General features: G+C 32.8%; 1 protein-coding gene across 5 annotated transcripts in view; it reads left to right on the top strand.

Moving 5' to 3' along the window:
• The window catches only part of LOC141563691 (protein argonaute-3), a 90,697-nt gene that overhangs the window by 20,774 nt on the left and 54,449 nt on the right, over positions 1-15,474 (top strand). For 4 of the 5 annotated variants that reach the window (XM_074305115.1, XM_074305112.1, XM_074305113.1 and 1 more), the window contains exons 3-4: positions 8,424-8,544; positions 13,845-14,053. In XM_074305115.1, coding sequence (XP_074161216.1) covers positions 8,424-8,544; positions 13,845-14,053 — 330 coding nt within the window. Of the gene's footprint in view, positions 1-8,390; positions 8,545-13,844; positions 14,054-15,474 lie in introns of all 5 variants that reach the window. The other variant, XM_074305116.1, reaches the window with a different exon arrangement.

Genomic DNA, 15,474 nt, shown 5'->3' on the forward strand with positions numbered 1-15,474 from the left:
AAGAAGATCTCTGATTTTGTTCATTTTATTTTTATTTTCTGTTCCAATGCTCTTCCTTCTTCTATCCTCTTCTCCACTCATTGAGAAGGCAAGAAATACAATACTCATTATAAAAAATCATGCAAAATATATTTCCATATTAACCATGTTGTGTGTGGGTGGAGGGAAGAAAGCAAAAAAAAAAAAAAGTTTAAAAGTCTTCAGCATGCACTTAGTTCATCAGTTCTCTCTCTAGAGGTAGAGAATATTTTTCATCATTTGTTGTTGAAAATTGTTGTGGATCATTAATAAAATGGCTAATTCTATTAAAATTGATTATTGTTATAATATTGCTATTGCATCAGTTCATGCAAATCTTTCCAGGTTTCTCTGAAACCATTCTCTTTGTCATTTCTTATATAGCAGAATAATATTATATCACAATCATATACCTCCACTTGTTCAGCTGTTTACCAATTGATGGATTTCTTCTCAGTTTCTTTGTCACCACAAAAAGATTTGCTATAAATATTTTTGTATATATTCTTTTTCCTTTTTTTTATACTATTTGATTTATAGACTCAATAGTGACTCTGCTGGAGCAAAGGTATACACAGTTTGATAACCCTTTGGGCAGAGTTCCCAATTGTTCTCCAGAATAGCTGCATCAGTTCACAATTCCACTAACAATGCATTAATGTCCCAGTTTTTCCACATCCCCTCCAACATTTATCTTTATCTTTTCCTGTCATCTTAGCCAATCTGAAAGATATGAGGTCATACCTCAGAGTTATCTTAATTTGCATTTCTCTAACTGATGGTGATTTAGAGCATATTTTTTTTTGTATGATTAGAAATAAATTTTTTCATCAAAAAAAAAGAAATAATTTCCTTATCTGAAAATTTTCTTTTCATATCCTTTAACCATTTATCCATTTGGGAATGGACTTATATTCTTATAAATTTAAGTCAATTCTCCATATATTTTAGAAATGAATATTCCCCCCAGCTTTCTGCTTCCCTTCTAATCTTTGTGCATTTGGTTTTGTTTGTTCAAAAACTCTTAAATTTAGTGTAATCAAAATTATCCATTTTGTATTTCATAATATTATGTAGTTCTTGTTTGGCCATAATTCCTCCCTTCTCCACAGATTTGGCAGGTAGACTATCCATCCCTTTGCTCTCCTATTTGCTTATAGTATCATCCTTTATGTGTAAATTATGAACCCATTTCAATTTTATTTTATTTTATTTTATTTTTTATTTTTTTATTTTTTTTTTGAGGCTGGGGTTAAGTGACTTGCTTAGGGTCACACAGCTAGGAAGTGTTAAGTGTCTGAGATCAGTTTTGAACTCTGGTCCTCCTGAATTCAAGGCTGGTACTCTATCCATTTCGCCACCTAGCTGCCCCTCAATTTTATTTTTAATACAGAGTGTGAGATGTTGGTCAATGCCAGTTTCTGCCATAATATTTTTCAGTTTCCCCAGCAATTTTTGTCAAATAGTTATTGACTATTATTGTGTCTTGTGTACCTAATCTATTTCACTGATTCATTACTGTTTCTTAACCAGTACCAAATGTTTTTAGTCATATGTTTTAAAAGGAAATGTTTATTTACCTGAAATTTTTGAATTCCATAAAACCCTATTCATACCAAGCAGAATTGAGTCTGAGAAGTACTGTTAGCATTGATTCTAAAAGGAAACACATTTTGGTTTCATTCTTTCTAGTATTTACAATACTTTTTGCCTTACAGCAGCAAAACAACTGTTTTGTTTTGTCTTTTTATCTGCATTATTTCCTATTGTAATAGTCACTTAATAATTGTTGGATTAAACTAATTTGAATTTAGAGGCTTTTTGTACCTCTGGAACCACTCACTAATGGTTATCAGTGATATCAGTTTTATGTTTTACAAATATTTTTAATTACAGTAGCCTTAGATTGAGTTGTCAAGATTAACAGAATTTAATTCTAATTTTTTGGTATCTTTTTATATTCTCTATTATATTCCACAGAAAAGTGTTTTCATTTTTCCTGCTATGATTGCTTGAATGGACTAACTGAACTTCTTGATTAATTTATGAAATTTGTGGTTTAATGGGGGAAAAATAACCCTGAACTTGCACAGCTGCTATTCTAGAAGAGTGAGAGGGAGTTAAGATTCATCTGTTATTTGCATTTAGTTTTAACCAGACAGCTATGAATAAAACCCTAAAGCCAGTATATGATTAGATTTTAATTTGCAGAGTGGTCAGGTTCTACCCAGTGACTTGTCAGTGGAAAGGTTTGTTAATTTCTGAGAAGGCTTATAATGACTCACTAAAAAATGACTAATGCTCTTGAAATATTCTGAAATCAACATGTGTTAGGTTCAGTAGGTCCATATGCAGCTCACACACATATTTGCCACAATTATATTAAATGGAATAGTAGAATGATAGATCCTGATGAATTTCCACGTCAGTCATAAGGAATTTAATTGGTTCTCAGCATGTCATTAAATGCCTTTGCGTCATCTCATGGGTAAACTTGGCTAGATTTAGTCAGACTTAAGTGTCTGCTATCTTTATGTGTCTTTTCTCTCTTTAAAAATGTTTTTCTTTTATATGTTTTCTTTATTATATAATATTTTTCAGTTATACATTTAAAACAATTTTTTTACATTTTTTTTTAAATTTTTGAATTCCAGATTCTTTGCCTTATCTTCACCCCAAATCCCCATTAAGAAACCACTTTACTGGTTATGCAAAATATTTTCATAAAAGTCATGTTGTGAAAGAAAATATAGATCTCCCATCCTAAATTTAAAACAGCCCTCAGAAGAAACAAAGTTGGGTTTTTTTTTTGTGTGTTTTTTTTTTTAAAGAGAGAGTATGATTCAAATTGTATTCAGATAATCAATTTCTTCCCTGGATATGGATAGAATTTTTCGCTATAAGTGCTTCAGAGTAGTCATGGATCCTTGAACTGCTGAGGATAGCAAAGTCATTTACAGCTGGTCATTCCAAAACATTGCTATTACTTTTTATCAGTACATTTCACTTTGCTTGAGTTCATGGAGGACTTTCTAGGTTTTTTTCCCTAAGAGCATTCAATGCTCTTAGAAGCATAACTTCCCATAGAATAACAATAGTCCATAACCATCACACACCATAACTTATTCAGCCATTTCTCAATTAATGGGCATCCCCTCAGTTTCCAATTCTTTGCCCTAAGAAGGGAGCTATTACAAATATTTTTGCACATTTGGTTCTTTTCTCTTTTTCCTCTTTTTAAAAATCTTTTGATATTCATGCCTAACAGTGGTACAGTTAGATTAGACAATATATATGAATTTATAGTCCTTAGGGTATAGATCATATCTTTTGATCATTTATCAATTGATGTTCCTTTCTCTTGATTTTATTTCTGCCCAGTGGTTTTTATTAGAAGTTGTTAATAGTAGGTAATTATTTTTATTACATTACTATCAAATACCACAAATGCTCATTTAAAAAATTAGATGGATTATATTTTAACATATTTAACATGTATTGGACTAACTGCCATCTAGGGGAAGGGGTGGGGGGAAGGAGGAAATAATTTGGAACAGAAGGCTTTGCAAGAGTCAGTGTTGAAAAATTACTCATGCATATGTTTTGCAAATAAAAAGCTTTAATTAAAAAAAAAATAGGTGGATTATAATAAAAAGGAACTTTTAAAGAATTAACCTAGAGTAGATATACTAACTTTTCTGAGTTCCATGCTGGTTCTTTATTTTGCTCATATACATTTTATATATATATATATATATATATTATATATATATATAATTTTCCTTCTTTCCTTGTGTGATCATGCTTACAAGTATCTGTAGGATAGAAGTAATTTTACTTTCAGAAGGACTATATGTTCTGCCATGTGTTTTATTTTATATTGTGTTAAACAGTATTTACTTTCAAGTGCCTATCTATGTACTATGGTAACATGGTATTCACAAACAGCTGAGTTCTGCCACCTGGCCCTATTCCATCAAGCGTAACTCTTAAGGTTCTTAAATGGCTTTATCAGCAATATTATACTAACCTCTATCTAGATGGTACTATTTAAGGATGCCTTTCACTTCCCACTACTTTATTGATGCTTACAATAATAAAGTCCATGAAAAAGCTATATATAGGCTGTATACAATTTTTAATAACTTAAGGAATTTTTCCCCTGTACTAAGACCACCTATGAAACAATGTGGCATTCTCCTTTTTTGCCAATTAAAAGGAACAGAATGTATATTAATTATTCATTATATTCATTAAATGATTTAGTATGAAATGAAAACATGAAATATTTGAATTATATTTCAGTCTGTATTGAAGCTAGATTCTCTCATTTCCAAAAATGGTAAAAGTACCATAACAAATACCATGTAGAAATAGTTTAAAATCTAAGTATCTGATTACAGCGTGGCTCAAGCTTCACATTCTTTTATAGAGCAACTGGATTATTATGGAATAAGGTTATTTCTTTTTTTTCTTATACATTATATGATTGTTACTGTGGATTTATGTATAAATATCACACAGAAGCCAGCAGGTTGGGCAGGACTTTCTGTTCTACTTCAGTTCTACAACTGCCATGGCATTTAGAGTTTTAGCTTCTTTGGCCTTCAAGTCTTTCTCTTTTTGCAGTCAGTACTGTTCATCTCACTCCAGGCCTGCTTTTGCCTGTTTCAGTCTCTATTTCTTTCACATTCCTGCTTCTGAAACCTCAGCAACTCACTTCTGAACAGCTGTTGTATATTCCACAGCAAAATGGCTATAACCATGCCAAGACTGCTAGAACCAAACTCATACCACATATTTAACTAGTGGAAAAAAGACAGCAAATTTTTTGAATACTTTTTAAACTGTGTCTTTGACCTGTATCATCAGTTTGCCAACTGCTTCCCTTTTTGTCCATAGCTTCTCTGTAAAATATGGGATAATATTCCTTTTGTTGCAGAGATATTATAAAGATTGATATATTAAATGAAAAATATTTAGGTGCAATATTTAGTTGTGATTTCTTAATGGACTAATTTTAAGAAAAAAAACTTGTGTTTTCTGGATAAGGATGTTTTTAATTGCTATACTAATTCTACACCAATTATAGGAATATTTGTGACTACAATGGAGTAATTGTTCCAGTGGGGATTTAGAATGCTTTTGTTTAATGTGATTTGAAAAAAAAAGACCCAAGAAAATATTATGTGGTTCTCTGAGTGGTTAGCCCTCTTGGGGAAACTATAGCAAAGAAATATATCAACTAATAAATAATGTTCTTAATTACTTTATTTAGAAGGTAAGAAAACTTAAAGATACCAGTTGAATGCTTCACAGATCTTAGACTAATACTACTAAATTACATTAATTATTAGAAAGGAAGAATGTTTCTTCTGAGGGCAAAAATTTGGAATGACTATATAATATGGATGTTTATATGTAAAATTACATACCTTTCCAACTTTTAGGCGTTTTGGCAAACTGTAATATTTTAGAGATGAATAAATAGAACCTCTAGGGACTTTGATTCTTTATGTTTCTTAAACTTTGTTCTCCTTTAAAATAGAGATTCTGGCAGGAGTGTGAGGGGCCTCAGGGGCTGAAAGGTAAATTTTTGTTGAACATTTCAGGGATGAAATAGTCTTCCAGGATGAAGAGATTTCTGGGACATATGGAGAAGTCCTGAGAAATGTAGCCATTTGGAAATGAAGAGAATTATGTAATGACAGATTTAGAGGAGGACCAATTTAGCCCAATTCTTAACCTGATTAGGAATCCCTAAAACAATATCTCTGAGTAGTTAGTCATCTTTCTACCTTTCCCTTAAAGACCTAGTTTGAGAGAACCTAATGCTTCCTGAGAAAGCCTATATTCTGCTTTGGGACAGCTCTAATTGATAGAAAATTTTTCTTGAGTCAAGACTAAAGGTAGCTGAGACTACTGAATAGAGATCAGTCCAAGTTCTGTAATCCTAAATCAGTTGGTCATCTAGTACTTATTAAGTACCAGGCACTGTCCTAAGCATTGGAGATACAAAGAAAAACAAAAGTACAATTCCCTGTGTTCAGGGAGCAAGCTCATAGTCTAATGGGGAAGAGAACATGCAAACAGATATGTACAAATAAGATAGAAGTAGGATTATCAATACAGAAAAAGCACTAGAATTAAAGGGAATGCAGAAAGTTTTTTTGTGAAAGGTGAGATTTTAGTTGGGACTAGAAGAAAGCCATGGAATCCATGAAGACCAACTAGCAAGCTATTTGTAATGATTCAGATATAACATAATGAAGACCTGTACCAGTGTTGGCATTTTGAGAGAATAGAAGGAGAAATAAGAGCTATTAGGAAGATAGAACAGGATTGATCCACCAATTAGAAATGGGAGTAGGAGATAGTGAGAGAGTAATAAGTAAAGAATAGTACCTAAGTTTTTAGACCTGAAAATGGTGGTATTCTAGATAGTAATATGCAAAATTTGAAGGGCAGAGAGGGTTTGGGGGGGGGGAAGATAAGTTTATTTTGAACATACTGAGTTTTAAAATTTCTTGTAGGATATTCAGTTTAAGACATCCAATAGATTGGAGACTGGAGATCATTAGGAAGGTTAGGACTGGACAAATAAATCTGAAAATTTCTACAAAGAGATATACTTGAGTCAATAAGAGTTGATAAGATCACCAACTGGTGATTACCAAGTAGGAAAAGAGAATCCAGTTGTGAACTTTGGGGAACAGTTATTTAAGTCTGTATAATCTGCAAAAGTGCCTTGTGTTTGTGTTCACACAATTCTTAAATGTATCTTAGCAAATGGACTTAGAAATACATTATATTCCATTTAATCAGTCAGTCAATAATTATTTATTTATTAAGGATTTCTTATGTGCCAGGCACTTTGTTAAGCACAAAGGATGTAAAGAAAAATAAAAACCCAATTCCTGCTTTCAAGGAACTCATATTTTAATGGGAGACAAATTGAAAAATAACTTTACAAGATGTATAGAATGTAAATAGATGGTAATTTCAAAGGGAAGATTCTACCAGCAAAGGGAAAGGGAGTAGAATAAGCAAGAAGGTGGAACTTAAGATTGATTTAAAGTCTTGAAGGAGCCCCAGGAAACCATGAATCTGATGTGAGGAAGAAAAAACATTCCAGGTATGGGGGCTGATACAGTGCAAAAGCAGGGTTGAGAAGGTGATGTGTGATGTTCAAGAAACAGCAAATAACCCAATTTAACTAGATCATGCTGTGTATGGAGGAGGAGTAAAGCATAAAAAGTCTTGAATAATGGAGAAATTGTATCATTAGCAAGTCTGGAACTAGCTGGTAGTTTATTAGTTTAAGTTCAGTTTTGTAATGAAATGAACCACATATTTAGTTAAGGAGATTTACTTACCACTAGCTGGAGATCATCAGCAAGAATACTGTACCACTTAGCTTGGTAAATTCAGGTTGATTCAGATCTGCTCCTTTGCATAGCCTATTTCCCATATTTGGAATGCATTCTTCCCTTTATAATCCCCTTCATAGAATCCCCTTCATCCTTAAAAGCTCAGTTTGTGTGGCCTACAGGAAGCCTATCCTGATGTCGCCAATCATTAGTTCTTCCTTCCAAAATTAATTTGCATTTATATTTTGTACTTTTTATGTCCGTGTTTCTCCACTCTAGTAAAACATAAATTATTTGAAGTCAGACAACATTTTGTATCTTCATTATATCTAGTTCCATGCTTGATTCATAGCAGTCAGTCACTAAATACTTGTTAGATGGTGAAAATAGAAAGAAATTTCAGTGTAGGAAATAATACTTTTTCTTAGTAAAAGAGGAGAATGGGGAAAGGTTAGATAGAGGCTTGAAGAGAGTAAAAAGATTTGAAGAAAGCTTGTGAATGTGATTGGGATTCAGAAAAAAAATTACCAGGTGTGGGCTTATTGCATTTCTAACTTCAGGTTTATAGATTTCCATATAGTTATATGTGCAAAGCTTCTTTATATACAATGCTATTTCATTATCCTTCTTATCACATCTAATTCTATTGAATAACAACTGTATTTCAACCATAGGCCTATTCTACTATTTTAATTTTAACTGAGATATCTAACTCTACAATTTTTAGATTTCTTTTTCTACCTTTTCCCTCTTTTCACTTTGCAACCTTCTTGATCAAATTATTCAGCCAAATGCATCTTCCCTGTCTTCTCAAAACATTCTCCTTACTAGGAGCATGTTGTTTTGAAAATTATTTTCCAGAAAATCAGATGCCTTTAAGAATATTGACAGATTCTTGAATCTTAACAAAAATTTATTCAACTAAATAGGTGATATTGAAGATCTTTAAATTTGTAATTGATTACATTTCTTCCCCTTTCTCCCCCTCCCCATCTCACATAGAAGTTTGTGTTGATATTGTATTTTCTTCTTTAGGGAAGTGGTTGACTCAATGGTTCAGCATTTTAAGGTAACAATATTTGGAGACCGGAGACCAGTTTATGATGGGAAAAGGAGTCTTTACACAGCCAATCCACTTCCTGTAGCAACTACTGGAGTAAGAAATTAATTTTTTTGTAGTCTTTATTAATATATATATATATATTTATTTTTTTAAATAAAGGCCCTTCCCCCCTCCAAAAAAGAGTACAACCAGAAAAACACTACACACTATGACTATATAAGGAGGAAAAATGAAGGAGAATGAAGGGAGGTGGGGGTGGAGAAGCAAAGAACTCTGATGTCTACTTCAAAGATGTGGCTAAAAAGTTATGATCTTTTGTGATATGTGATATGTTATGTGATATGATAGAAATGTGAAAATTAATTTAAATGTTACATTTCATCTCTTGATTCCAAGCAATTTTCTCTACCAGTCTTTCCTGCCTATGTAATTCTGCCTCCGCCTTACACTGCTTGCTTCAAGTCTCAGATAAAATCTTACTTTCTACAGGAAGCTTTTCCCAGTCCTTATTAATTACCAGTTCCTTGTGCCTTTCAAGCTCTGTTGCTTACTTCTTGTTTGTCCTGTCAACAGCTTATTTTTATGTAGTTTTTAAATTTTGTCTGTCTCATTAGATAGGGGGGTCTTAAATGGCAGGGACTGTCTTTTGTCTTTTTTTTTTTTTTTTTTAATGGTATCCCTTGAGCTTAGTATAGAATTTGGCACATTAAAAAAAAAAAAAAAAAAAAAAAGAATTTGGCACATAGTAGATAATAAATGCTCATCAATTTATTTTACTAAACAAGTTTAGTTAATTGTTTTAAATGTTTGTTATTAAGGTTTTAGTAACATTTAAAATCTGTGTTTATGCCTTTGCAAAATAAGTCTTACATTATTTTTATTTAAAATGCTTATTTAGTATTGTCCATGTGAATAATATATATTTTTCAAGTTTTATTATCTTTTAATATCATCCCATTTCCTATTACGTTCCTCTCAGAAACCCATCAACTCTTAGTAAAGAGTTTTTTTTTAAAAAGAGAAAAACTTAGTTCAGCCAGACAAGTTAATAGTATGTCAACCTTGTCCAATGTTAAATGTAGCATTCTTCATTCGTGGTCCCTTAGCTTTTGCAAAGAAGAAAGGGAGGTCTGTCATTTTACCTCTTCAATGACAAGGTTGTACATAATTATGCAAAACTAAATTTAAATTCTGTTTTTAGTTTATTTTATTGTAGCCATTGTATATATCGTTTTCCTGGTTTTGTTGACTTCACTTTTGTTTCATTTCAAATTTTTTAAAAATAATTTTTGCTGAAACAATTGGGTGACTTACCCAGGGTCACACAGCTAGGAAGTGTTAAGTGTCTGAGATGAGATTTGAACTCAGGTCCTCCTGACTTCAGGGCTGGTGTTCTATCCACTGTGCCACCTATCTGCCCCTTTTGTGTCATTTGACTTTTTATGCTCCTCTGGATTAATTTTATTGTTTCTCACAATACAGAAATACTCCATTACATTTTATGTAACACAATGTTTAGTTAATTTCCCAATTGATGGCATCTACTTTTTCTAACAGCTCTCTTTGTATTAACAAAAAACAATGATGCTAAAAATATGTTGATTTATTGGATCTTTCATTTTGCTATCACCTCTTTGAACAATGCATAACCATGGGATCTCTTTGTCAATAGTGTATAAACATTTTACCTATTTGTTTAGCATAATTCCAAGTTGCTTTCTAGAACTTTAGATCAATTCATAGCTCCACCAGCAGTGCATCATTTCCTGTTTGTAATTTACTATTTTTTTCCTTTTCCTTCTTTGCTTATTTTCCGAATGCAAGGTAAAGCATCAAAGATTTTTTAGATTTGCATTTTTCTTATTAATGATTTGAAACTGTTTTCATACGGATATAATTAGCTTGTAGTTGAATTTTTGAAAACGGTTAGTATCATTTGACCACATTAGGTTTATGGGGTATTCTTTTGTTTTACATATTTGCATTAATTCTCTATCTATCTTGTATCTCTTTTTCAGAGATAGTTGATGCAAATATATCTTTGTTAATTTAAGTTTCTTATATAAAAGCTTTTTAATTTGAATTATGCATTTAATGTATTATTGATGTATTAAATGTGTATAAAACATATGTTATAAACATATGTAATATAGTAAACATATATTAATATATTAAGTGCATATGTATTTAATGTATTTATTTATTTAATGCTTACATACAAAATGGAAAAAGACTGAAAAAGAAAAAAAAATTGTCTTGTGTCCAGTAAAACATGAGAGAATTCAAAATATATAACAATAAGTTTCCATTTCAAGAAAGCCCATATAATAATAGAAAACATCGAATTCAGAACTGTCCAAATTTTTTTTGCTTCCTTGTAGTTTTTCTTTTGTTCTCTGCTATGTACTTTTCACTTTATTCTTTTCCCCCCTTTTTTCCCTCCAATTTCCCCCAAGCAGACACACATACAAACACATATACACATACACCTATATATAGGTGTGTACATACACACATGCACACATGTATGTATATATATGTACACACATGCACACATGTATGTGTGTGTGTGTGTATATATATATAACAATCTTAACATGGGTGACATATAATGAAGATTTCTCTTTTGATTACATTTTTTAACTTTAATTTTGAGATCAGTGATTACTATTCCTACTTTTCCTTAATACATTCTACTCCTGATCATTTTTATTGCATTTGTATATATCTGTTGCTTATCCCCGTTAATTCTTCTACTTTACTTCTATGTGCTAGCTTGCCTTGCTATTACTTAACCTTCCCCTCCCCCCAAAGATCCCTCTTTTATCCAATCTTCCCAATCTTTCCCTCCCTCTTTATCCTATTCCTATTAATCTATATACTTTATCCCATTTCCCTTAATATATTCTTCTGTACTCCACCTTATGCTCTTCCCTTCTCCTCTTCTTTGTTTTTTGAAGATAATGTGTGTGTGTGTGTATATATATATATATACTAAATATTTATTATTCTATCTTTAACCCATTCCCAGTGTGAGTAGGATTTCAATACTATCTGCCCTATTTCCCAGTCTGATTTCTCTGTATCAGTTCTTGTTGCCACATTTCCATTGTATAGGGTAATTATTGTTTTTATCTTTTCCTTCACAATTTTGCTTTTTAAACTCACTTCATATTCAGTTCTACCCCAATCTTTCTTTTAGACTACTCAATTATTGACAATCTTAGTCATATGGTTTAAGTTCTATGTGTAAAAACATTAAAAAGTTCTTATTGAGTCCCTTAAAATTAGTCTTTGATTTTGGTTCTTGTATGTCAAATTTTCTATTGAGTTCAGGTTTGTTTGCACAAAAAAAAAAAAAAAAAAAAATCCTGAAAATCTGATAGTTTATTGAATGTCCATTTCCCCCCCATTTCATTACTATTCTTAATTTTACTGGATATAATATTTTTGGTCACAACCCTATTTGGTCAATATATAGTATTCTAGGACCTGTGGTCTTGTATTGTAGCCACTGATAGGTCTTAAGTGATTCTAATTGTACTCCATCATATTTTAATTGGTTTTGTTGTTGCTTGTAAATTTTCTCTTTGATCTGGCAATTTTGAAATTTAGCAATAGTATTCCTGTATGTTTTCCTTATAAGATCTTTTTTAAAGTAGTGATTGGTGGATTTTTTCTATTTCTACTCTCCCCTCTTGTATGATCACTTCAAGACAATTTTCTTTAATTCTTGCATTATTGCAAGAAGTTCTTTTTTGGTCATAGCTTTCAGGTAGTTCAGTTATTCTTAGGTTTTGTCTTCTTGATCTTTTCTCCAAATATATTGCTTTTCTTATGGTATGTCTTATAGCTTTTCAGTTTTTTCATTTTTTATATTTTATTATTTCTTGATTTCTTTTACCTTTACTGGCTTCCTCTTTCCCTCTTCAATTTTCAAAGAGTCATTTTCTTCCTTAAGACTCCTGATCTCTTGCTTTCTCCATCTAGGGGAAAGGATGAGGGGAAGGAAGGGAAAATCTGAAACAAAAGGCTATGCATGGGTCAATGTTGAAAAATTATCCATGCATATGTTTTGAAAATAAAACACTTTTAAAAGAAAAACGCTGGATCTCCTCAAATTGGTTAACTTTCTTTTTATAATCTTGTTTTACTTGGATTGCCCTTTTTTCTTTTTTAATTTTTCCTCAATTTCATTTGACTTTTGAATTCTTTTTGGTCAGGTAATAATTTAATGTTACTCTTTGGGGTTGGAGAGGCTTTTTTTTTTTTAAACTTCAATATTCTCCTCTTAAGATGAACCTTGATCTTCCCTGTTCCCACAGTAATTTTCTATAGTTGAGTTCTTTCTTCTTTGTCTGCTCATTTAAAAAAATAATAAGAAATAAGAAATTGTTAATGTAATCACTTCTAATCCTTGGATGGAGGGGATGGTGCCTCTGAATTCAGATCTTCTTCCATCTGACCTGGAACCCAAAAACCAAGAACTTCATCTTCCTGTAAGTGCCCACAGCCAGCAGCTTTCCTTTCCCACTACTTCTGTACTTAATTCTGTAGTGGTTCCTTCTTGACCAGAGTCTTATCAGCAAAGTTTCCCTCAATCTTCCTAGACTCAGACCCCCAAATCCCCACACTGTCTAGGAAATGAAAGTTCCTGTGGTTGGGGCTGAGGCTCCCTAAGAGCTCAACTAGTCACAGGGCTCTCCCAACCCTTGCTGTTTCTAGGGAGCCTAGAAAGTGTTTACACTTCACACTGGCCAAAACTCAATCCTGGGATCTTTTCTTTTTCTCTTTTCTGGTTGTTCCAGAAGGACTACTGTTCTGCCCCAGATCTTATTTGTTTTTCACCAGTCTTTGTTTGCCTTGAGGTGCAATTTTGTTTTGTTTGTGGGGGAAATCTGGAAATACTGAAATTCTCTGACCTGCTCTTATCTTCCCAGAATCCTCTCTAATGTATGTATTTTTTTTTTTAAGCTTTCACCTAAGTTTGCACTTTCACTTGGTTGTTTTTGCAACTACCACTTTAGTATTTTAAGGTATTTGTGTTAATTATTATATACATTCTGTCTGAGCTTGAATCAGTAGTTTTTAACAACCCCCCCCAAAAAAATCAATCCTTTTGTCAACATTTTAGTGATGAAGTTACTTGACTACAGCCTGGCTAGTCTTCCCACTAAAGGTACTCTTTAAAGTCTGGTGCCATGTTTGAACCTTTTTTTCTTTTGATGCAGGACATGGCTTATAACATCCTACTTACATAGTCTTGATAGCTTAGTGATGTCCCCCCTGCCATGATGAAGCTTTGGACCTTAGTGGAGAACTTGTAATGAAAGATCAAAAGCTATGTGGTTATCTTGTTAGATTTTGATTTGGTTATTTTTTCCTTTCAACAGGTGGATTTGGATGTTACATTGCCTGGAGAAGGTGGAAAAGATCGTCCTTTCAAGGTGTCAATAAAATTTGTTTCTCGGGTGAGCTGGCATCTGCTGCATGAAGTTCTGACAGGACGGGCTTTACCTGAACCTATAGAACTAGACAAACCAATCAGCACTAACCCTGTTCATGCTGTCGATGTGGTGCTACGACATCTACCCTCCATGAAGTGGGTCTTCTTATTTTCTTTGTAAATTTTTTTTTTTTAATGAGGAGTGATTTGTGCAGATTTTTTCTTTGAAATTTCCTCATTAGGTTTCTTATATTAATCAGGCGTAACATATGTAATCATCTGAAGTATAGCTGTATTTTCCTCCAAGATCTGAAGTCCTATATCTTGTTGTGTCAGTATTCATAATATTTGTATTCTGATAGCTGTTTGTGGTAAAATAGACATTGTGGTAAACACTCATCTTTTCTCTTAGCTGATTAATTTTTATAGTAGTCTTAATGTTTTACATGTAATCTCATTTAATCTTCACAAAAAAAACCCAACCCTATTGGGTCATATAAATGTTGTTTACATTTCTCAGGTGAAATTGAGGCTTAGAAATTTTGACTTGCTCAAGTGGTAGAATTAAGGTTAGAACTTAAGTTTTCTGATTTCAGGCTTGTTATTCTTTGCACTACACTCCAATATCTTTATTCCTATATTTAAATCACCTTATATTTTAAAATCTACTTATCTGGCTCTGACTCGGCCAATCAGTAAAGCATTTGATAAGTTCCTATCATTTCTCAGGCACTCAGGCACTGGGTTACAAATACCAAAAATGAGCCGCTCAAGGAATTTATATTCTGATGAAGAGATAACAAATACATGTACAAATTTTATAGAATAAATGTAAAGAAAACAAATACAAGGTTATTAGAAAGGGCATTAGCAGGTGGAAAATAGGAATCAGGAAAAGCTCCTTCATGTAGGAAATGGTAATTGAGCTGCCTCTCAAAGGAAGAGAGGAATTTGTTGAGGTAGAGATGAGGAAGGATTGTTTCCAGGTATGGTGCATTCAGTGCAAAGGAGATTGTGGGAATAGGGACTAGAAAGACGACCATTTGAAATGAATCACAGCATATGGGAAAGGTAGTGATATATTGAATACATAGATTGGATTAGGGTATAAAGGGCTTTTAAAGCTAAAAAAAAAAAAAGCCCTAATCATACACTGGGTGACCTAAATTCCTGTGCTGACTTCTTCCCATCATTAGTCTTCTATGGATCATTGAGATTCAGACTATCAGTAGGATCTTCTTTGGCATATCAGGTTAGAACACTAGGATCATTAGGGCCCCTGGGCCAGGGCTGTCCAGGCCTGAGTACATCTTACTGTGCTCAGCTTTAAGCTGGGCTAAGCTGGGCTAAGCTGCCCTCTGGTGCCCAGGGGGTCTTCAGCTATCTCTAGGCTTTCTTAAGGGAACCTTAGGAAACAGAGCCATTTGTTTTCAGGTTGCAATTGCCTATTTCTGTTCATTCTGCATTAGCATTGGCAGATTTATTCCTGTTGCCCATGAATTTCTGGCTGACCTCTTATATAGTTCTGGTAAGTCATTTAGTAGAGTTTGTCATTGTATTTCTTGATCATTGTCTTT

This window comes from Sminthopsis crassicaudata, chromosome 3 (genome assembly GCF_048593235.1).
Source record: "Sminthopsis crassicaudata isolate SCR6 chromosome 3, ASM4859323v1, whole genome shotgun sequence".
Lineage (NCBI taxonomy): Eukaryota > Metazoa > Chordata > Mammalia > Dasyuromorphia > Dasyuridae > Sminthopsis > Sminthopsis crassicaudata.